Source organism: Diabrotica virgifera, chromosome 7 (genome assembly GCF_917563875.1).
Source record: "Diabrotica virgifera virgifera chromosome 7, PGI_DIABVI_V3a".
NCBI lineage: Eukaryota > Metazoa > Arthropoda > Insecta > Coleoptera > Chrysomelidae > Diabrotica > Diabrotica virgifera.
In genome coordinates this window covers 94,523,008-94,548,737 of record NC_065449.1, presented here as the reverse complement: position 1 = coordinate 94,548,737, position 25,730 = coordinate 94,523,008, and the positions used below count along the sequence as shown (strand labels likewise).

The window sequence follows — 25,730 nt, the reverse complement described above, 5'->3', positions numbered from 1 at the left end:
AACTGTTTAAAGTATATTTATTTTTAGGAAATCATATAATAGAAGTATAACTTCTTACGTGCGTACAAAGTACACACACATTCTTTTTTTTTTTTTTCTATAACTAACCTGAAATGTCATAATTTTCTACCTCTTGTCAGTTGCTAAAACCTCGCGGACGTCAATTTTTTTTTATTTTTTACGGCAAAATTGTTGAAACTACTGGTGTTTCTGGTCAGTTATATAAAAAAATATATTATAACGAGGCAAAATTCAGATTTTAGCGCTATCATGTATGGGACCGTTCAAGTATTACGTAACGCAGGGGGCGGGGGGGGGGGCAAAAATCTTCAAAAATTGCGTTACGTAATAGTTAAACGCCCATTACAGTGCGTTACGTAGGGGGGAGGGGGGGTCAAAAATTGCGTTATGTAATACTTGAACGCTCCCTATCGCGCTAAAATCGACTATTTTTGCCCCTTATACGGGGGGTCGGCATAAGTCAGGCAACGCTCTCGAAAAATCGGCATAAGTTCGGCAACGCTCATAAGTCTGGCAAAGCTGTCGAAAAATATTAAAAGGAAGCATGTTCATGCTTCAGAGAGTTGTGTCGGTGGCATGATAGCACGTGGGCGTTGAGCTACGTGGCATGTGTGCGGGAGTACCTTAAGGGCACCCGAAGTCCCCTTTAACGACAGTGTTAACATTATGTCACATAGCTCTGTAACCAAAGCACTCTGAGACCAAATTTTTTATTTATTTTGAAACTAGATGTATTGTTTAGTCCCGCGTAGATTTCTGTAAGGTTAGAGTGAAAGACCATGATGATAGGTACATGGAATGTACAAGGAATAAGGGGTAAAACTGAAGAGATCATCAAAGAAATAAAACAACTTGGCCTCAACATAGTGACCCTCACTGAAACAAAGAAGAAGGGCGTTGGATCAGTAATGATAGGAGACTACATACACCTGTATAGCGGCGTACCAAAGGAAGAAAGAGCTAAGAGAGGGGTATCCGTAATTATTAACAAAAAGTTTAAAAGGAAAATAACCAGCTGGACTGCAATAGATGAAAATATCCTGCAAGTAAATATGACCCTACACCATAAAAAAACAACAATACTAGCAATATATGCTCCCTCAGAGGATGAGAATGTAACCACAAAAGACGAATTCTTTGCAAAATTAAACGAAGTTATCACGAACCGAGAAATATTTTTATTAGGCGATTTTAATGGAAGAACAGGAAAGAAGCGCCACAACAATGTAATTGGACCTTATGGAGAAGACGTCGTAAATAATAACGGAGAAAGACTTATTAATATGTGTGAAAGTAATAGACTCAAAATAACTAATGGATAGTACTGCCACAAAAACATACACAAATGTACATGGTTTCAACCAACAAGGAATCTTAAGTCTATAATAGATTACGTGATAGTTAAACAAAATTCACAAATACTCATTAATGGTATTAGAGCTATGAGAGGAGCAGTATGTGGATCAGATCACCACATGGTCAGGGCGAAAATTGTTTTCCCATATAGATTAAACGAAAGTGTCTCACCAAGCCAAGACGAACAGCTTTTAGAAAGAATTGAACTTCCTCAATACAATCTGTCCAGTTTAATTCATGAGAGCACCTGTACACTATATAAGACTCGAATGAACTCCAAACTTGACGAAACACTAACAAATACCAAATACATATATGAGAACATAATATCAAGTATTCATCAAACAGCACAGGAGGTCTTAGGAATCAAACAAAATAAAATTAGTAACAAGCTGTGGTGGAATGAAGACGTCGAAAAAGCGGTAAGAGAAAAGAAAAGATTATACCATAAATGGTTGAGTACAAAATATGACGCAGACAAAGACCGATTTAATGAAATGAAGAAGAAAACTAGAAAGATAATTATGACCTCCAAAAATGAGACATGGGACAGAAAATGCAGAGAGATAGAATCTTATATTGGAGGACGACAATGCACTGAGGCGTGGAAGTTTATAAACTCTGTTAAGAAGCCGACTAACGAGAAAGTGATTCTAAATCCCATAAATCCCGAAGATTGGATACATTACTACAAACATCTATTAAATGAGAACAGAGACGAATTTAAAGAAGATATGAATTCATCAAGAATCGAAATTCTGGGAGAGCCTATTACCATAGATATCAACAGACTTCAAAAAGCTATAGCAGGGATGAAGAATGGGAAAGCAAGCGGACCAGAGGGAGTAACTACGGAACTAATAAAGAATGGCTCAGAGAAATTACACAGAATGATCACTGGGATATTTAACGAATATATTAATGGCCATCCAACGCCAGATGAATGGATAACAGCATATATGACTCCAATATATAAAAAAGGTGACAGGAGAAATTGTAAAAGCTATAGAGGGATATCGGTCACAAGTTCAATGAGTCGGCTATATGGTCGAATACTACTGGACCTGATAGAGGAAGATTATCAATCGTCTGAAGACGAAGAACAAGGAGGATTTAGAGCAGGTCGTTCATGTACAGATAACATATTTTGTCTTAAACAAATTATAGAAAAGAAAGTTGTGACAAATAGAGAGTTACATATGACTTTTGTAGATCTTGAGAAGGCATATGACACAGTCCCGCTAAATAAACTATGGGAAGTCCTGGGCACATCAAACATTGGTTAGTGCTCTTAAAGATCTATATTACGGTTCAAACTCCCAAATGAAATTCGGAAACCTCTTAGCTGAAAAATTTGCAGTTACTAAGGGTCTCAGACAGGGATGTTGTATCTCTCCGACTTTATTTAAGATTTATATCTCTGCAGCTCTGAAACAATGGAAAAGGAAAGTTAAAGTAATGGGTATACAATTGAACGATCAGGATTGCATATATACTTTACAGTTTGCAGATGATCAGGTGGTGATCTCAAATGACAAAGACGACATGGAATATATGCTTAGAAAACTAATTGAAGAATACCAGAAATGGGGATTAAATATTAATTTAGAAAAGACAAAATACCTCTCAATTGGCGCTGAAGCAGAACAACTCGATATCGAAGACAACCAAAAAATAAATCCATGTGACGAATATAAATACCTGGGCGTCATCTTCGACCGTAGTGGAAAAGACGAACGAGAAATAGAACATCGAATCATACAAGCACGAAGAGCTATAGCATGTCTAAACGGAGTTCTATGGAGTAAAGAAATATCAAAGAAAAGAAAATGGAACATATATGAGACAATGGTTAAAACTAGCCTACTTTATGGAGCCGAGACATGGAGAATAACGGAGAAATATAAGAAAAAGGTCGAAGCCACGGAAATGGATGCCATCAGAAGATCGATGAGAATATCAAGAGCCGAAAGAATAAGGAATGAAGTAATAAAACAACAAATGGGTGGAGAGGGCACTATAGTTGAGGATATTGAAAGAAAACAGCTCATTTGGTATGGGCATGTGAGCCGAATGGAGGACGAAAGATTGCCTAAAAAAACTATGATGTGGCAACCCCCAGCGAAGAAAAAACGAGGAAGACCACCACAGAGCTGGAATCGGGGAGTTAGGAAAGCGATTAGCAATCGAAATCTAAATGAAGACCTAACTCAGGACAGAATACAGTGGCGTTTGGGAGTCGGACAACGTCGTAAGACGTTATGAAACCGAATATATGTATGTAGAGTGAAAGAAACGTTTATTTTATTTTTTTTTAAATACTCTTACAAAAAAACCCAAAAAAGTTTAGATTTTATTTTACTTGTTGTTGTACATTTTTCGATAAAACTTTACGCGGGACTTGATATTATCAATCTACAACTACTGTAAAAATTTGGACCTTCTATCATCTATTGACATCAAAAGTTAAAAACCTAATATTCGGGAAATCGCAAAAACATAGAACACTCTAATAGACTATAAAGCTGCCGGTACACGGTAAGTTGAGTGCAGACGTTCAAAAAACAAATAATTTTGTAACCATGGATATTTTCTACGATAATGTGTTATATATCGTTGGAAAGAGAAGATTTCAGAGAATAATTTTCAATCATAACCCAAAAAAACTTAAAAAAATTCAATTTTCGGATTTTGGCTGTCCTTAATGTTCGTTTTGGAGAATGGATAGGCAGACGAGGAATCGTTGAGTGGTCCGCACGGTCATGTGAGCTGACACCATGTGATTTCTTCCAGTGGGGCCTTCTCAAAAACCGCGTTTTTGCAAGAGGACTACGCACTCTTCCCGATCTCCGAACTGCAATTGAAGAAGAATTTGAAAATCTTCGCGGACTGCTTAACGTGCTTCTCCGGACCTGCCTCTCCGTTGCCATAATTGCATTGATCAAGTGTGATGGGTAGTTCTTCTAAGGCGACAGACTCAGTAAAACACAGGTTAAAACAAAATAAATCTATTCAGTCTAATTATTTACAAAATAAATAAAAATAATATATCTCATTCTATTCGTCGCAGCGAAGTCCTCCTCCGGATAGACGTCTGGAAAAGAAGAACAACATTAACAATGTTATTCAAATATGTACATTTATCGGGGCTCGCTCACTACGCTTGCCTCCGTTTATTTATGAGCCGCAAAGTACTTCACTACGGTACACCTTGCGGCTCGAGTTGGCCTGCCTAAGCTTGCGAATCACGTCAGTACGGTGCACCTCGCTACTCAGGTCGGCCTGCCTAGCTCACCTCGCTTGGCTGGTTGTGGAGCCCAGAACTGTCGTTTCAGGACTGACGGATCCATGCACTGTTATCCTTAATGGCAATTACGGTTCATTCTCTTTAATTCTTGACTAAACTGGAAAGGTGGCACCACTAAAGACTTTTCCAAATGCGCATGTCATCGCATCTGCAGAAACTGCAACAGCGTTGCCACATTTAGTAGATTTCTACTTTTTTGGTACATTTTTGATATTGTTTAAAAAATTCTAGTATATATAGGCAATATTTTTTAGTAAACTTTTAGTATATTTCAACATTTTGTTAAGACTGAAATAAAATTTGCTTTTTTATAGTATTTACCCCATTTCTAAATTAGTTTTCAGACATTTTGTTACAATTTCCCAATGTCATTACCGAAAATAAGATTCAGGACGTAGATGATGAATTTTTACAGAGAAATGAAACTGGATTCTGGTGCAGTTTCAACAAACTTGCAGATGGCAAGTAGCAGTGCAAGCAGTATATCAGGTGTTATTGAAGAGTTATGGCATTCGGTGAGCCTATTAAGGCCGCGTCCCACCATCAAATAATTTGATCAAACTGGTTTGAGCAAACTGAAAGTGACAGTTAGTGACGTCACATCCTGAGTGTTCATTGTGGATAATAATGAAAAATTATAATTTTAAATAAAGTACAAACAAGTTAGACAACTCAATACAAAAAATTTGATCAAACTGGACTGATAATGAGAGCACAGATTTTTAGAATTTCAAAAAACTGCAATTGTGACGTCACTTTGACGTACTTCCGGAGTTTGCTCAAATTATTTGATGGTTGGACGCGGCCTTTAGAAGCTAACGATGGAAAACTAAAATATCTAAGCATATGTAACTTTGCAAAACAAAAAATGTTGTGTTTACGTGTTTCCAATGTAAAATGCGAAAGAATTGTGTGAAGAATTTGATCCCGACATGCAGAAATCAGTGGATGACAAAATATTATATACAAATATTAAATATGAAACTGATAAAAAACTAATTATAGTTTTTTCCCAGTGAAAATCTAAAAAAGTTTGGTTTTTTTACAAATCTTCATATTATATTATTTTCTAGTTAGTCAGCTGTTGTTTTTATTATAAAAAGTCCTAAATTATATACAAATACGTTAATAAAGTTTTACAGTATATTTTAGTTTTTGATGTAGATTTTAGCTAAACTTACAGACTTACAGTAGATTTTCTAAATAAAATGTGGCAACGCTGTGAAGAAATGTCATTTTATTTTGTCTTGTCATTGGCATCTGATGACATCGTTCTTTGTTTACATACGTGTTTGGATTTATTTTATTAAATTGTTTTTTTACTTTTTACTTATAGATTAGCTATATATAACAAAGACTTTTGTTCTCTTACTATAAAGTAAAATATTCAGTTTGTGTGCAAATTTTTGAATCAATGGTGTTTAAATGCTGTGTACCAAAAAGGACTGAGAAGTAAGGAATATTCTTTTGGGTTACTTTGCATCCATGTAATTTAAAAATTTTGTGTTGATTTCGGCGCTGCCTTAATGTCAGGATTGATGTGTTTATAAACTCGGCAATGTTACAAAAAGATACTGGAAATATTTTAATTTTATTATGAGCTTTAATTTTGGTACTTTCCTGTAAATTGTGCCGTTAATTTTTTAAATAAATGTTTTAATTTTTGAATTTTGTTTTTCTACCTTTCCTATTGTATGAACTATATTTATAATTGCAGTAAAAGACTCCATAATATAATGCAAATTACAAAAAATAATCGCTAATGTAAGAAACAATTGTCGATTATTTTTATAATTTGCATTATGTTATAGAATCTTGTTTTACTACAATAATTAGCAACAAAGCTTATTTGAACGTTTAAAATTCCCGCCATTGTCCATTTAGTTCATGACTAAACCGGACAGAGGGCGCTGTATACATTGCAATTTTACGTATTAAAGAGTTGCCTATCTATTCTAGTTATATATACCTTGTCTATGGACGGATCTCTGCTTGTGGCCTCCTTAAATATCCCTCTGCCAGTGTTGTTTCGGAGAGGTGGAACTGAGTGGGGCCATCTGCGCGATTTGAGAGAATCGCACGGTTCCAAGTGCCGATGCGTGTTCGGCGTATCAGCGTATCATTACACAAGATGGGCATCAATTTGAACAGTTACAGTAACCTTTTTTCGAATCTCTTTGCTAATTTCTTTGAATAAATTCATTTTGACGCTGAATTTTTTTCTCTTAATGCAAATTTGTTACCTGACTTATGCTGACCCCTGTATAAATAACTATTTTTGAACACACAGCCCTTTTACATTTGCTATTTTTTTATAGTGGTAATGATCCACAATTTTAGTCTAAAATCTGTTTATATTGGCGTATTTAAATGAATATCATGAATATTAAAATTTTGGATAATTAAAGTAAAAATAACAAATTGTATTAAGAGCACACAGTAGCGATCAACAGATAGCAACAAACGCGGTCCAATATTGCGAAAGTTCTGCGAACTTTCAAAAGTGAGGCAACAGTGCGTCGGTAATTCGACACTGACAGTGACGTTTATACTATCAAAATAGTTATTTATCTACTCTATGTTATATTATGTATAAGTTTTTAGTTTGTGAAAACTGGCATTATAGATAGCAGTGCGTGAAGGATTTAAAGTGTGCGTGAAGTAACAATGAATTACAACAAAAGTTTTGACAGTTTTGTGGTTTGAAAGTAGTTAGAATTTTTAAATGTCAAAGTTCTAAAAGTTGTAGAATAGAAATTAATTCCAGTGACGAAGAGTTACAGCTTTTTTTATTTGTTTATCGTAGATAAAATATTGTATGAAACTGTGCGTGAAGTACTTTTTGCGACCTTACGCGATTTATAGCACTCGCTCCGTTGTCGCTCGTGCTCTAAAAATCGCGTGCGTTCGCAAAAAGCATACTTCACGAACTGTTTCATAAATTTCACGAACTGTTTCATAAATTATTTATGAAACAGTTCGTGAAGTATGCTTTTTACGAACGCACGCGATTTTTAGAGCACGAGCGACAACGGAGCGAGTACTATACATCGCGTAAGTTCGCAAAAAGTACTTCACGCACAGTTTGATTCACATATTTGATTATATGAAAGTGTGCCGAAAAACCCATTGAAAGTGTGCGAAAAAGTAAATCACACACACTTTAAACCCTTCACGCACTGCTATCTATAATGACAGTTTTCACAAACTAAAAACTTATACATAATATGACATAGAGTAGATAAACAATAATTTTTATACACATAGGCGCGAAATGTTCCCAAGTCAGTGACGTTCGATTTCTTTTTATAAAAAAATCGATTTTTAGTAGTTCCAAAGTGACACAAAATCTAGGCACGTGATAAAAAAGTTTATTTGAAGAAAGTGTATTTTTTTGTCTTTCTTAATGGCGGTACAGGCTCCTTTTTTCAATATTTTATTTAGTTATAGAGTAATTTCCACATACTAACATATTTCTGAAATTGGGCTCTGTACCGCCATTCTTTATTATATTACTAATATGTGTGCCAAATATCTCGACAAAATATTCAAAATTAGAGCCGCAATCTTGGAACGCGTTTGTTGCTACCTGTTGATCGCTACTGTTTGCCCTTAAGATGCTGGAAGAAAATAGCTTCAGAACAATATCAAAACACAAATCGTAAAAAAACGCTATAGTTTAGATTTTAGACTTTATAACTTAAATGTAGTCATTTTAGTTGTTAATCACTTTTAATTTTATTTTTGCTGATTGTATTGTTCATTCTAAGACGATGTGTATAAAAATTTAGCATGAAATAAAATATAATAACTAATAACATTTATTTATTGGGTTGCGATTTATTTTTCAGGCCTTTCGCGGCGCATTGTATAGGTTACCCCGTAGTAACTTTGGGCTTCGCGTTCAAATCGTACGTGGGGTTTAGGATGCGCCAGCGAAAGCAGCAAGTGGTGGCGAAAGAGAATCAGTTTTATATGCAACTGATGCAGCAAGCGCTGCCAGTAGAGACATGCGCGAATGCGCAAGAACAAATAGAACCACCGCCAAATGCTGTTGTACCTGTTCAGCCAGTACTGAATAATAATAAACTACAAAATAGGTATGTTATTTATAAATTTGTAAGTTTGCACTAACCGAAATATAAATCACTTTAGTAGATATTAATAACTGTGCTAAAACATGCCATTTTAGGTATACAGGGTGATTCATTAAGAATGTCCAATCTCTGAGTTGTAGATTCTAGACCTCAAAATATTAAGATTTAACCCAAATCACTTAAATAAAATGTGGCTCGTTACTGAGTTACAGGGTGTTTTATTTAAACATTTAATAACTATTTTTACTCAGTACTTTAAAACTATTTGAAATATCCTCGTCATACTTGTCAGAAAGTGTAGATACTGTACACCCTACGAAATTATGATAAACAAACGTTTCTGGCTTCTACCAGAGGTGTACGACAGGTGATAGTTAATGGTTGACCCTTTCCAAATTCTATGCCACTGACGGAATTGTTATTTTAGAGCAGTATTTAGAATCTCCAATACTTTTTATGTAAATAATATACTCTTCATTAGTAACGATAAAGTCATTAATTTTCGAGATATTTGAAGTTGAAAATGAAACGGCATAGCTATTTTGATTTAATGTGTTGTGCTCCTTCATTTTTAACCTCAAATATCTCGAAAACTAAGGACGTTATCGTTACGAATGAAGAGTATATTATTTACATGGAAAATATTGGAGAATCTAAATATGATTCTAAAATCGCAATTCCGTCAGTGGCGTAGAATTTGGGAAGATTCAACCGTTCACTTTCCCCTGTCGTACGCCTCTCGTAGTAGCGAGAAACGTTTATTTAACATAATTTAGTAGGGTGCACAGTCTCTACACTTATTGGCAAGTACGATGAGGATATGTCAAATAATTTAAAGTACTGGGTACAAATAACTAATTTTTAAATCAAACATCCTGTAACTCAGTAAGGAGCCACATTTTATTTAAGTGATTTTAGGTAAATATTAACTATTTGTAGGTAGTATACACACTACTAAATTATGTTAAATAAACGTTTCTGGCTACTACCAGAGGCGTACGGCAGAGAAAAGTGACCGGTTGACCCTTCCCACATTCTACGCCACTGGCGGAATTACTATTTTATCGCAATTTTTCGATTTTCCAATACTTTCTATGTTAATAATGTACTTTTCATTCGTAATGATAAAATCATTAATTTTCGAGATATTTGAAGTTAAAAGTGAAGGTTGTTCTGAAGCTATTTCCTTGTGGCATTTTTATAATTAACTATTTAGATGGGAAATAAGCCACAATTAAATTGAAAAAAATAATTTTATTAACGTTTCGACGCCCAAATCGGGTGTCGTCAAAATACTACTGAGCAGTATTTTGTATTTTGACAACGACACCCGATTTGGGCGTCGAAACGTTAATAAAATTATTTTTTTCAATTTAATTGTGGCTTATTTATAGCACAAAATAGCTGTGCCGTTTCATTTTCAACTTCAAATATCTCGAAAACCAATGACTTTATCGTTACGAATGAAGAATTTATTATTTACATAGAAAGTGTTATAGAATTTAAATTTTACGCTAAAATAGCAATTCTGCCAGTGGCGTAGAATTTGGGAAGGGTCAACCATTCACTATCCCCTGTCGTACGCCTCTGGTAGTAGCCAGACACGTTTTTTTATCATAATTTCGTAGGGTGTACAGTACCTACACTATCTGCCAAGTATTATTATTATTATGAATATAAATAAGGGCAGAGACTAAAAAAAGCCTATAAAGCCCAAGAAAAATAAATATAACAGTAAATTAACAGAATAGGTAAAAGGAAAACAAATGTCATACAAAATACATAAGGAAAACATAAAAATTATATAAAAATACCATCAGTTCTAAAGATCGTCCAAACGATTTTTAAAGGTGTTCACTATAGGTGCTAAAACAACCTCAGTAGGGAGGCTGTTCCAAGTAGTGAAAATCCTATGTGACAAAAAGAATTGTTGAGGTCGTGTGTGGAAATTTCCTCTGCGCAACTTGAGCGGATGTCCTCTTAGTCTTTCATCTGTGTTAGGAGTAAATATATGTAATAAGCCCACCTCAAATGCATTGTTTAACACTCTATAAGTCACTATCAAATTACCTCTCAGTCTACGATCACAATACTTCGGTATGTTACTCAAAGCAAGTCTTTCCTCGTATGACGGTCTTACACGACCGAAGGGTAAGCGGGTAGCGCGACGTTGAACACTCTCTAGTCTGTTTTGATCCCCAATAAGTTCGGGACACCACACTGGCCCTGCGTACTCGAGTATTGTAAAGTTTTATAAAAGTTCGAAGAGAAACCGAGCTGAAAGACTTTTTAAGCAAAAATAATTTTTTGTTGGCTTGATTACAGATGTAATTTATATGATTTGACCAGCTTAAGTATTTTGTTATGATCACACCTAAATCTCTATGACAGTCAACCACAGTGAGTCTGATTCCGTTTAATAGATACGATACTACCGGATTGTTCTTTCCAATATGAAGGACGGCACACTTCTCCACGTTAATGGGTAACGGCGCAACGCCCATATGGAACACCAATCAGCAACAGAGTTTAGATCAGTTTGCAAAGAGTTGTAGTTTGTTAGTGGGTTTGCGTATAGTTTAGTGTCATCAGCAAAGAAGGACTTGTTAGAGTTTATGCGAAAAGGCAGGTCGGAAACGTACACCAGGGAAAGCACTGGTCCCAGAACAGATCCTTGTGGAACACCACTATCTGTAGAGTAGGAAGTATGAGTCAAGTCCCACAGCACTTAGGCCACAATTGACCCATTGTACATCCTCCCAGGGGGGTTATCGTCCTTAGTTCATTATCCATCCTGCCATTTCCAGGAAGGCGGACAAACCACCTGGTGACATCTCCCCTATATCGGCAGGTGTAGGCCAAGGCTCGCCGAACGCATACTCTCGTATTGACGATAACTCCGGACATTCACATAGGACATGCTCGACAGTTTCGTCATCTCGTTCATACCTCCTGGAGGTGGAGGTATTTTCTTAGTTGACAATGGCCAGTTGAAAAAAGGACATACTCGACAGTTTCGTCTTCTCGTTCATACCTCCTGGAGGTGGAGGTATTTTCTTAGTTGACAATGGCCAGTTGAAAAACCAACTGTCAAGCGTAGGTTTTTCCTGGTCATTCTTAAGTACTTTTCTGATGCTGACTTCCCAAAGTTCCTTAGTGTTACCTGAGCAAGTCTACATCCTGGCCCTTCTTCCCATCTTTTCACGATTTGCGTGTGGGAGTGACATTTGACAAGTTCCGCGATTGTTGCAGTTGACCAGCCAAAAAGATCACCAGGTCCTAAGAGTCTTAGGCCTACTGCCTTCCTAGCTAGCTGGTCAGCAATGCGGTTGCCTTTATTTATATTGTGTCCTTTAACCCACCTCAGGATGATGTTTTTACCATCCGAAACTTGGGCTAGTGATTCATGACACTCCATTACTAGCCCTGATATGACACGTGGTCTGTTCAGGGTTAGTAGCGCTTGTCTGCTGTCTGTGCAGATTATTATAGTTTTATCGGCTATACCTTTCCGGATTATCTCTTTTGAGGCTATGGAAATACCAGCCAGTTCAGTCTGAACTACGCTAGCATTTTTGCCCATACATCATTTTATACTAAGATTCAGTGATCTGGAGTATATTCCGCATCCTGAGCCTTCTTCCGTTTTGGAGCCATCGCATCGGTGTAGATGCAATATGCATTTGCCACGTTTGACTCCCTATGTTGTCTTGTTTCGATTTTGTAGGGTTTGTCGAAGACAAACGTAGGTTTAATTAAGTCGCATCCATGGCCCGCATGTAGCTGGGGCAGTGCCTCCAGCTCACCCCGCCATAAACGACATCTCAATTGTCCCATTCCTACATCAAGGTTTGCACCCGCTGAGCGTAATCTCATCATCGTCATCAGCGCCACCTCTTTGACATATATGTCTAAAGGGGTAATGCCAATGAGCAACTCCATTGCAGCGCAGTTGGTGTTGTTTTCATGGCACCTGTTATATTTAGACAAGCCATCCGTTGAATATGGTTTAGTTTGTTGATCGCTGTTGCCTGTAGCACCTTTGGTACCCAAGCCATAGCTCCGTAAGTTAGCATTGCCCTAATGACAGTAGTGTAGATCCAGACGACCACCCTGAGCGAAAGGCCCCAAGTGCGTCCGACCGTTCTCCGACACTGTTCATCGGCAATATATTATGTTCTTTTAGCTCTACTATCTAAGTGAGAGTTCCATGTTAACTTCCTGTCAAGGGTAATACCAAGGTGTTCACCTCTTCAGAGAAGTTCAGACTGCAGTTTAGAATCCTAGGGGGTATTAATCCCGTGATTCTTCATTTTCTGGTGAAGAGTATCATCTCTGTCTTTTTTGGATTTATAGACAGTGAGTGTTCCTTACACCATGTTTCTATTAGTCTGAGAGCAACTTGTAATCTCTCACATAGTGTGTTCTCAAACTTCCCTTTGCTAGACGGTTATATCGTCTGCATAGGCTATTGTGTAGAAACCGTTCTTGCTGAGTTGGTCAACCAGAGTATCCAAAACTATGTATCCGGAGGGTGTCAGGTGCCGATTCCGCGAGGCAATCTTCTTCTTCATGTGCCTTGTCCGTTGCGGACGTTGGCTATCATCACAGCAATTTTAATTTTGTTTGCGGCGTTTCTGAATAACTCGATCGATGTTAGTCCAACCATTGGCGTAAGTTTTGAAACCATGAGTGTCTTCTTCTTCCGGGTCCGCGTTTGCTTTCTATTTTACCCTGTATTATCCGTTGGAGTATATGATATTTATCATGTCTCATAATATGACCGAGGTATTCAAGTTTCCGTTTCTTAATTGTGAAAGAGATTTCTTTATGTTTTCCCATTCGGCACAGTACCTCTAGGTTGGTGGTGTGAGTCGTCCAGGATATTTTGAGGATACGTCGATACACCCACATTTCGAATGCCTCCAGTTTTCTCATTAATGTTTCCGTCAGTGTCCATGCCTCTGCGCCACACAGCAAGACTGGAAATACATAGCACTTTAGCAGCCGTATTTTTAGTGGCAATTAGGACAGTGAATCGATCATCCCTCTCGGACACTATACGTCACCGATCCAAACCTGGTCATTGACTATAGCTACCGGTCTACTGCTATCGACGGTAAGCCCTTGAGACTGCAGACTGCGTCATAGGAAGACGACGGGCGACAGTCCTCTGATTATAGCGCTCTCCAGATTATCCAATTATCTGGGCCATCTTAGCTGGGGAAGTATCCATTTATAAAACATTCAGTTACTACACTTCGAAATTTACACACACGTCAACCGGCAAATTCTACTACTTTTTATAATCCAGTCGTTTTCGAAATTTTTAAATAATCACCCCGTATCACTATTGATGATTTCATTGGGCACTCATTACTTGAACGAAAAAAAGTAGTCATGTCATCTTTAACTATTCTTTTAACTTTTCCTATATCCTCTGGTTTTCGGTATACCCTGTAAAACATACCATTGTGGTACAAAGAGTACAGATGTTGTATTTATTATGCGACAAATATCAGAAAAATCTTCCAGCATTTCTGGATTTCGTAGCCTTAGATATAATTTAGCTAAAGGATGTTATCGAATTACTATGCATCAGTGGAATTCCGCAAAACTTAATTAGAATAATCAAAGACGTTTATATCAAAGACAATTAAAGCGTAAACAGTAAATTTACAAAACCCATTCAATTGTAGAGTGGTTTTTCTCTTTTGTATGCAACAACGTAGGTAAACTTGAAATATTTTAATGGTATAGTTAAAAATATCATCAATACACTATTTATATTGAGCAGCCATTTAATTATCCAAATAAAAATATTAATTATGGACATTAAACAAATAAATTATCATATAGTGAATCAATGAAGTTATGAGTATAAAAATGTAAAATTTGTAATTATATTGTCAATTTTTTTTTCACTTATATCTGATTACTCTTAAAAGGAAATCAATAAACCGATAAAGTCCATTTTCTTACATTCTTATGTTCTTCGATTTTATTTATATTTTTCTCAATGCTTTTCCTTTTTTGTCTATTTTGTTTTCGGAATTTGTAATATTGTCGTATTTTATTGTTATTTTTCTCTGCTTTTCTCCTCTTCTAATATATATTTCCGCTAGTTTTTTAAATTTCATTGCTACAATTATTGCGTTATATAGTATAGTCAAAATTATTTAAAATCTATTGGAATTAGAGCATGGAGAAGAGTTGCCAGAGACAGGGGCAAATGGAGGATTGTTCTGAAGAAAGCTTTGGCTCATAAAGAGCTGTAACGCCACTGATGATGATGATAGTACAGTCAAACATATAACTCAAATTTTCCTTATTTTGAATAATGTAAATTCTTGTCCACTTAGAGCCCTTTTTACAAGTATAAACACATCCTCCTCATGCTCTTTCCTTGATCCGTTGCCAGGGCGTGGTGACATTCTTAATATTGTTAGCATATTCTATAGACTATAATACATCCAACTCCGACAGAAAACTGGCACCACGTTGCTACTAGCGCCTCTGCCGACTCGAGTTGATAGGTATGTTTTCTCAACGTAAACATACTTTAACTTTGTTAATGTTTGGAATACTATCTAATCTTGGTAATTTGTGTTTCTATTTTTATACAAAATGTCTTATAAAATAGGTTCGGTAAAATGGATTCTCAGCAAATACATAGGATGGCAACAAAATTAACTAAAAAGTTTATTACATTACTTTGCCCCAATCACCCCTATGAGAGGGTGTTTAGCTTGCAATTTCTTTTTACAAGAAGGCTAACCCAAGACTGTTCAGAAAATTTATTTTTTATTATGGGCTAGGGGTTTTAATAATAATAGACCTGATAGTGTGAAAATTAGCTGTAACTTATAAAGGGAGCTTCAGATAAAATTAATGATATCGCACACCTAGTTCAATTGTGCCACAACTGCAAAAAATTCGAATTTTGAGTTAAGGCAGTAAAATATTGCCTATATAATGCCCCATCTAATGCAATACAGCCTGAACTAAAATATTAATTTGGATAAGTATAAAGTAAGTTACTTCGGTATTTCACTGAAGGAATTTTGCATAGGGCGATGTGGCGATAATATACACTGCCACAATACAACCGATGTAATTCAATACGTTAAATACGGCCGCAACTGCAAAAATCAAGAGAGATGTGGCGATAATATACACTGCCACAATACAACCGACGTAATTCAATACGTTCAATACGGCCACAACTGCAAAAATCAATTGATTTTTTCATCATATTGCCGCCGTATCTCCTAGGTATCGTTTTATAAATGACTTTCTTCACAATGCAATATCGCCATAACTATCAAAATAAAATTAACGTTTTATTTTTAATAAATTGTAATAAGATCCAGCGAATAACTGTATAATTTGCTACCTAAATTGTAATTTTGTAGCCAGTCATTCTCAAAATAAATTATTTACAGGGCATAACGCGTTTGCTACAGAACGTTTTGCTCATTTCTTGAGAATTTTGTGTTTTGCACTTGTGGCATTATTGAACTAGGTGTGCGATATATTTAAAAGGTATGTATTTTCAAAATTATATACAAGCGAGTGTTGAAAATGTTAAATATATATTAAAATTCGTGCAAATATTATAAGAATTTCACATTTAATGATACAAGCATATAATTTGGTACACGTATACAATACATATAAACGTTCAAATTTAGATATGAGGCCATCTCAGATTTTACCTTTTACAAAAATGGCGGGCATTCAAAATGGCAACGATACATATGTGACTAATAGCACGATAACTTTTGAACTAAAAGACCACATATACTACACATACAAAGGTTCAAATTTAGATATGAGGCCATCTCAGATTTTGCCTTTTACAAAAATGGCAGGCATTCGAAATGGCGACTACACATATGTGACTAATAGCACGATAACTGTTAAACGAAAAGTCCGATTTCAACCAAATTGGTATATAGGTCCTATTTTGATGTGTAAGATCGAGGTCTTGAACCGGAAGAATCGGTTTACCAGAAGTTGTGTTTTTCCTGATTTTTATGTAAAAATATGTTTTTTCTTTTTTGAATGTTTTCACCCTGTATACATTAATTTTTCAAAAAGGTAATACCGGCGTTGAAAAAAGCGTAAAAATATTTTTTAGGAATATTTTGAACTCTTTAGTTATTTTAATTACCAATTAATAAATAATAAAGGCATAACCGATCTTCACATGTACCTATGAACCTATGTGCGGCAGATTCGTGCAAATAATATAAGAATTATTGTGCATTTAATGGTAGAAGCATATACAGTTGAGTCCGGGAATCTTTACCCGTGCGTCATCATTTAAAGCATACGAAATAAGTCGATGATAAGTCGGAAATTTAAAATTTACTAAACGCAACAGCAAGTCACTTACTGTCACTTGCTGTTGCGTTTAGTAAATTTAAATTTCCGACTTATCATCGATTTATTTCGTATGCTTTAAATGATGACGCACGGGTAAAGATTCGCGGACTCAACTGTAATTTGGACCACACACAGACAAATATTCAAATTTATATATGAGGCCATCTCAGATTTTGTCTTTTACAAAAATGGCGGGCATTCAAAATTAATCTGCCGCATGTAGGTACATGTGATGATACGTTATGCATTTATTAAATGGTAATTAACATAACTAAAAAGTTCATATTATTTCCTAAAAAATATTTTTGCATTCTTTTCAATGGCGGTATTACCTTTTTGAATAATTAATATACAGGGTGAAAGAATTAAAAAAATAACAACAAATTTTTACATAAAAAAACAGTAAAAACACGTGTTAAAAACACAAGCTATCGTGCTATTAGTCACATATGCATAGTCGCCATTTTGAATGCCCGCCATTTTTGTAAAAGGGAAAATCTGAGATGGTTTTATATCTAAATTTGAACTTTTATATGTGTAGTATATGTGGTCCAAATTATATGCTTCTACCATTAAATGCACAATAATTCTTATAATATTTGCACGATTCTGCCGCACATAGGTACATGTGAAGATACTTTATGCATTTATTAAATGGTAATTAACATAACTAAAAAGTTCAAAATATTTCCTGAAAAACATTTTTACGCTCTTTTCAATAGCGGTATTAACTTTTTGAAAAAATAATATATACAGGGTGAAAGAAATGAAAAAAAAAACAACATATTTTTACATAAAAACCAGGAAAAACACAACTTCTGGTAAACCGATTCTTCCGGTTCAAGACCTCGATCTTATACATCAAAGAAAGAACCTATATACCAAATTTGGTTGAAATCGGACGTCTCGTTCAAAAGTTATCGTGCTATTAGTCACATATGTATAGTCGCCATTTTGAATGCCCGCCATTTTTGTAAAAGGCAAAATATGAGATGGCCTCATATCTAAATTTGAACCTTTATATGAGTAGTATATGTGGTTCAAATTATATGCTTGTATCATTATACGCTCAATTGTTTCACATATCGGCCGCACGAGAAACTCTCCAAAATGTATGAACAAATTGTCACAAAACTTTTTTATACATAAATATTTTATTCTTTTAGTAAAAGCGTATGTAAATAAAATTAACAATAATAAAAAGGAAAAATTATGTAAATTTAAGACCCAATATAAAATTAAAGAAAATAGCTCACAACTAAATTTGTATTTTGATTTAATCGTATAAAAATACCTTTCTTTTAAATACCTAGTTTGTGGTTATCAACCCATACCACTAGATGGCACTATTTTGTTTGCTGCCACAAAATTAATGGGACATGTCAAGAGTTGTACGTATTATAGTCTATATAGTATTTGTTATTAGTGTGTAAGAATGTTTATTTAAATTTCAAATAATTTGTTTCAAATAACATTTGTTATATTTTTAGTACTAAATCTCATGAGAAAAATGGTCACATACCTAACGGGGCCATAGCCAATGGAGTACATAATACACACACTACAAAATCACATCACAGAAAATCGGTAGAGAAATGTAAAGATCAAGATCAACACGGGAATGATCACACTAGGTAAGTATTTGTTTAATAAAAGCATTGTACATTAAAATACATGTGTTATGTTATTATGTCTACTTACAATTAATTGTTATAGCGTTTTTTATTCTTCGTATATTTTTGCAGCACATGCCACAACTTGTTTGTTTTATTTATACAAAACAGAATCTTCTTTTTATTTGCTGTCTCCTTTCGACGGTTGGCGATCCGAATGGCAATTGTAGCTTTGGAAACTGCTTGTAGAAAAATTTCTGCGAATGAGCGGTCAAACCATCTTCTCATATCTTTCAGCCACGAGTACTGGTTTCTTCCTACTGATCGTTTACCCTGTACTTTATCTTTCAATATGATTTGAAGTAATTCAGATCTTTCACCTCTCAACACATAAACCAAGTATTGTATTTTTCAAAAATGAATAACCATTTTCAATTGGTTGCAAAACCAATTGCAACGAAATACAGCCGAACCATATTCTAGTCCAATCAGAGAGTGCAGCAAGCACCTCTACCGGTTTCGAAACTTATTAGTCTCTCATCAGGAGGCACATATGCTGCTCTCCCTGATCCAACCAAAACAAACCCCAGCGTGCAGTCCCGGATTGCAACGAACGAAATGGCATAGATGCCCTACTTAGTAAACCTACCTTGAAAACTTAGTCTTGTTGTAGCAGTTGCCGCTAGGGCATCTATGCCATTTCGTTCGTTGCAATCCGGGACTTCACGCTGGGGTTTGTTTTGGTTGGATCAGGGAGAGCAGCATATGTGCCTCCTGATGAGAGACTAATAAGTTTCGAAACCGATAGAGGTGCTTGCTGCACTCTCTGATTGGACTAGAATATGGTTCGGCTGTAATTTCGTTTTGCAACGAAACTGAAAATAGTTATTCATTTTTGGTTTACATGTACTCTGATTGGAGTACGAAGGGAACCATTCTCGTTGGAACTTTACCGCGCTGAGCAGATCGGACGTGAATTGTAAATTGTAGAATTCCCTCATCTTCCTTAGTCTCAGCATCCGTATGGCTTGCATATTGTAGAAGCCTCGGAGGTGTAACCAGAGAAGGTTCCCATTGTTTTCATTCTGGTGGGGTGTAGAATAGCATTATGTTGTTTTATATGCCATTAGAGTGAAAACTTAGTCTTATTGTATCTTTCTTTCAATGATTTTTCTTAGTAATTGCTTTTGTTTGCTCATGCGCCGAAGTACCTCATTGTTAGCAACTTTTTGTACCCATGGAATTCTCAGCGTCCGCCTGTATACATACGTCTCAAACACATCTATTCTTTTGTCTGTTTCAGAGTCCATAGTCCAACTTCACTTTCATCTGATCATTCTGATTTTTAGCTCCTCACTAAGGTCTGATCTTGTAAAAAATGTTTTCGTCCGATCTTGTAAAAAATGTTTTCATGTTGTGTACGCAGCGCAGGATTAACCATTAGGCGGACTAGGCGGCCGCCTAGGGCTTGGGCATTTGATGGGGCCCGCGTCCCGCTCAAATGCATTGACATTGAATTATTTAAGTAGTTATATAGGAAAAAATATAAAACGGTAAATAAATCACATAGGGATAACGGAGACAAAGGCAAAAGAGAATAGTTAATTTATGATTCCTAATCAAAGTCAGTTTTTTATTTGTCTTCTGTCAAATAATCCAGGAAAATACAACCGACTTCAAGCCAACATTAACCAGTTGTTGTTTGTTTGGGTTTATATGACTGCGGACACTAAATCCATTCGCCAATTTTACTATTTTTTATTTTATTAGTCATTTTTTCGTATCTTATCCTAAAACTAATACTAATATAATAAACAATTCTACTAATAAATAATTATTTTTGTATTTTTTTTTTATAATTTTTTATATATTTTTTTTTATTTATTTTTTTCTAAATGATGTTCTCAGAGTTCCACAGCAAAAACTGCAACATTCTTCTTTAGCCCTCTACTTCATTCGAAAGCTATTTTACTATGGACTGTCCAAGTTCGTCATTCATTTTTATCTACATATTTTTTTATATTTTTTTAATTATTATATATTTTTTCTATTTTTTTTATATATCTTTTTTATATTTTTTTTTTCTTTTTTTTTTGTTTTTTTTATTTTTTTTTTTTTATTTTTTTTTATATTTCTTTTCTTTTTCTTTTTTTTTCTTTTCTTTTCTTTATCTTTTAACATATAACAATTTACAAGAAATACTTACTCTATATTTTACAATTACAATTTAAGCTTAATATCTAAAATATGTTTATACAATAGTCGGTATACCAACTCATTATTTTCTAATGTTAATAAATAATTTAAATTAACGGGATGGTGGACATCAGTCAAAGAATACAGTGAATTTAAAAACATATTAACTTTATTAGAGATAAGAGAACATGTCAAAATTTTGTGTTGTAGATTGCCCAACTGTCCACAAATACATTGTGGACTATCAGCTATATTAATTTTAAATAAATATGATGGAGTAAGACAGTGGTCAAATCTCATTCTGCATATGGTTCTTGTCATATCTTTTGTCGACTCCATTTTAGAAAACCAAGGTTTATCCGTTATATAGTTTCTGATGGATCTGTAGTGGTTTCCTGTATTTGCGTTTTCATCAATATACCTTTCTTTCCATTCTTTCTTAATCTCTTTGAATAAATTTGATTCAATATCTTTTGGCGTACAAAGATAATGGGTTAATACTCCTTGTGTCACCGCGTTTTTAGCCAATTCATCTACCATTTCATTTCCAGTTATTCCACAGTGGCTTTTAACCCATGCCAATTTAACAGACTTTCCTTGTTGCTGAAGTTCTATAATTTTATTTATGATATATAATTCAATGTAGTTCACTTTTGATTTAGGATTTATAGCACTAATTTTACTAAGAGAACTTTTACTGTCACTAAAAATTATAAACTTTGAATGATTTATATTAGATAAATATTTTAGTGCTTCCATTATCGCTATTAATTCAGCTGTGTATATACTCATAATAGAATTTAGTTTAAACATTTTACTAATTTTATTACTGCTATCCCAATAGGCACACCCCACACCTTCAATATTTTTTGATGCATCTGTATATAGCATAAAACAATCTTTGAACATTTGTGAACTGTCTGAGATAAACACTAATTTTCTTAAAGATAGAGGCAAATTGCTATAGTCCCTTAAAAAGCATACCTGAACTTGTTCCATAGTATTAAAGTCGATATTATAATTTGGGTGTATGTCATATTTATAAAGTTGTTTATCATATATTATCATTTTTGAATATAAATCTACTATATTTAGAGTTTTCTTTTTTATCCAATATTTTTCTGTGAAGTCTGCTAAAAACAGTTGATGTATTTTGGAAATTAAAATTGCCTTTTTTTCATACAATCTAACTAAAAGGCTGATGCCAAGTTTTTTTCGTCTTATATCCATCGGTATTTCACAGCATTCAACTTGTAGATTATTTATCGGTGTACTTCTTAGGGCTCCTATACACAATCTAAGGGATTTATTAATGATTTTGTCTATTTTACTTAAATGACACTGTGATGCGTCACTGTATAATATTGATCCGTAGTCGAATATAGCTCTTATATTATTTTTAAATAACAACAAAGAAATATTTGGATCTGCTCCCCAACGTAAGTGTGATACGAATCGAAGAAGGTTTATTCCTTTTTCTGTTTTTTTAACTATATGGTCTATATGTTCTTTCCAGAGAAGCTGTCTATCCAGAGTAATACCCAAATATTTAACATAACTTTGTACAGGATAGGATATATTGTTTATTAAGATGTAATTGGGTATTTCTTTTCGTTTTCTTGTAAAAATACATAATTTGGTTTTGGAATCAGATATATTTAGTCCATGTAATTCACTCCATATTTTAATATGTTTGTCTCCTTCTTCAATGGATTTGACTGCATTTTCTATTTTAATGTTTTCTTGATAAATAACTATATCATCTGCAAATTGTAAAATTTTTGTTGAGTGTAAATTTTTTTCTATATCAGAAGTGTAAATTAAATATAACAAAGGGCTTAATATTCCTCCTTGAGGTAAACCACCCATCGCTAGTCTTGGACCAAATGTGTTATTATTTACCGATATATAAATTTTTCTACAGTCATACAATTTTATTATTTTTTGACAGAAACATTCTGGCAGACCTATTTGTATCATTTTGTTATATAGTATATTTAAATTAACGTTGTCGTATGCTGCTTCGACATCTAATAAAAGAGCTATTACTGAAGAATTTTTCGTAAACGCTAAATTGATATCTGTTACCAAATGGCTCACTGCTTCCACAGTAGAATGATTTTTTCGAAATCCAAATTGTGTTTGTGATAATTTATTGTTTTTTTCTAGCCAACTTTCGAGCCTAAGTTTTATCATTCTTTCCAGTGTTTTTGTTATGCAGGAGCTCAATGAAATACCTCTATAAGATTCTGCTGAATCAGGATTCCGATTTGTTTTGAGAATAGGAATCACCCGGTACTCTCTCCAGTTATCTGGAATATCTTCTGATAGCCATATTTGATTAAAAAAATTTAATAGTGTTTCTTTTCCTTTTTGATGTAAATTGGCCAACATAATATAATGTACATTATCTATACCTGGAGAAGTATTTTTCTTATTCTTAAGGCTTATTTCTAATTCACAGAAACTAAATGGAACTGAAAGTGGATGGTTAGAATTTTTCCTTTCCATTACATTAATTTTTGAAAATATATTATCTGGACATAATTTTCTTAAAAACTCCTCAACCCATTCTCCTTCCGTCACTGGATTTACTTGTGGTTTAAAAATGTTTTGTAATCGTTTGGCTTGATTCCACATATCTTTAATTGGTGTATTTTTGTTTAAAGTTTTACAAAAATTTCTCCATGCATTACGCTTACTCTCTAATACAACTTTTTTGGTTTTTGCTACACATTTATTATAATTTATATAATTTTGTATATTAGACTGTAGTTTAAACTTGCGTAACATTAACCAGTTATCTCCAACGGCATTTTATACTCCATGTTCTAATCATTCCCTCAATTTGGTAATTTGCAAGCAAATTTTGCTTAGGAGCGTTAATTATTTTGGAATGGTTCAAGAACTATTCGTTCTTAATCGTAAAATATTGCAAAAGTCCGGATTTTAAAGAACCTTTGGATTTTAAAGAAGAACTTGGATTGACATGTAATTAGGCATACATAGTGTGACCAACTAGTCCGAAAAATCCGGGACATGGCCCGAAATACAAATTCGTGTCCCGGAGAAGTCTTCCGGGCCATCCAAATTTTCAACGTTTTGGTAAAATTCTATTTTGAAATTTTAAATAGGTTTTAAGAATTCACATTAAATTGGTGGGACGAAAAAAAAAGTCGACAATTTCTAGAGTGTAATACTAATACCACATCCAAAACGCATGCATTTTATATCGTGGTATTATAGTTTTATGAAAACTAAAACAGTGGACTTTTTTTCGTTTCTGTTTATCGAACGACGGAATACTAGACTTATAAATTGTAAATAGGACAAAGAAAGCTACGAGAATATATTTATACGATTAATAATATGATACTGGGAAAAAGGGAAATCACCCAGAAAAGAAAAATACATATATATCATACAATCACAGTACCAACTCCTATATGCAAGCGACACTTGGGTTACAAATAAAAGACTGAAAGTGCCATAAATGCAGCAGAAATGAAGCAGCTGAGAAAAATAGCTGAAAAGACGGAGCTGGACAGGCAAAGGAACGAAAACGTCAGAAACGTGCTAAGACAGGAAGCAATGGAGAAAAAAATTGAAAAAAGAAAACCGAATTGATTTGGATATATCACTAGAATGAACGAGAACAGACTAGTAAAGAAAGTGACAGATGCGAAAAGACAGGGGAACAGAAGAAGGGGCAGACCTAGAAAGGTGTGGATGGAACAAATCCAGGAAATCGGGACCAAGAGAGGGAAAACAGTGCAACTGATGAAAGAAATGGCAGGTGACCGGAAGGCGTGGAAGAAATGGGTAAAAGATAGATAGGTGATAGCAAAGTCTGACGCTCTTATTGGACATAAGGACAAGAAGAAGAAGAAGAAGTATTATAATTATTGTCTTCTGAAAAAAACAATGGCCCGATTTTCATTGAAAGTCCCGGATTTCAGGTATGTTTATCAGCATTGTCCCGGATTCGACTGAATTGAATTTGGTCACACTAGCCATACACATAGCTAACACGTCAAAGAAAAAAAATGATATTGAGCCGATGTGTGCTTTTGCTCTTAGGTTTTAGTTCCCCTTCTCGGGCTTGAAAAAATATACGGTCAAAATCCGTACGGAAGTAGATAAACTGATTAATTCTAAGCAACTTTTGTTCTATAGAGTTTTTTCACCAAGTCAGTACTTTTCTAGATACTTTTCAAAAAAAATACGCTTTTAGAAAAAATATTCTTAGCAAAAATATAGTTTATAAAAGGTGAGAAAATGGTGTATGTGTGAAGTCTGTAGACCCAGTAGAAGCAGAGGTGTAGCTAATGAAAAGTAGGTTCTTATTCGTCAAATTCCAAATCGAATATTTTCACGTGAAATAATCAAAAAATTAAGCACTTTTCAGGAAAAACTCATCATAACTTTTTTAAAGTGTTTAAGAAAAGCTTTATTTTTGTTTTTTAAAAAAGTTTCTTGCATCAAAAGTAAGCAATATACGCTCAAAATAAAGTTGATCCCTATTTTTGGGTAAAAAACTGGTGAAAATCACCCTCTAATTAGCATCTCAAATGAAATAAATCGTTACTGCTTCACAAGTTACTTTAATTTTGTATTGTTTATATGATCTGTAAGTTTTATTTTTATAAAGTGCTTATTTATGAAAGGGCTGCAGTAGAAAAGGCTTGAACAAGTCACTAATCACGAGTGTATGCAAATTTTAACAGGCATATTTTAACCAATTTTTAT

At 34.5% G+C, this 25,730-nt stretch overlaps 1 protein-coding gene across 1 annotated transcript in view; it reads left to right on the top strand.

The window, feature by feature from the left end:
• The window catches only part of LOC114327513 (macoilin), a 144,738-nt gene that overhangs the window by 59,665 nt on the left and 59,343 nt on the right, over positions 1-25,730 (top strand). The window contains exons 3-4 of the mRNA XM_028276153.2: positions 8,536-8,784; positions 18,663-18,806. Coding sequence (XP_028131954.1) covers positions 8,536-8,784; positions 18,663-18,806 — 393 coding nt within the window. The remainder of the gene's footprint in view (positions 1-8,535; positions 8,785-18,662; positions 18,807-25,730) is intronic.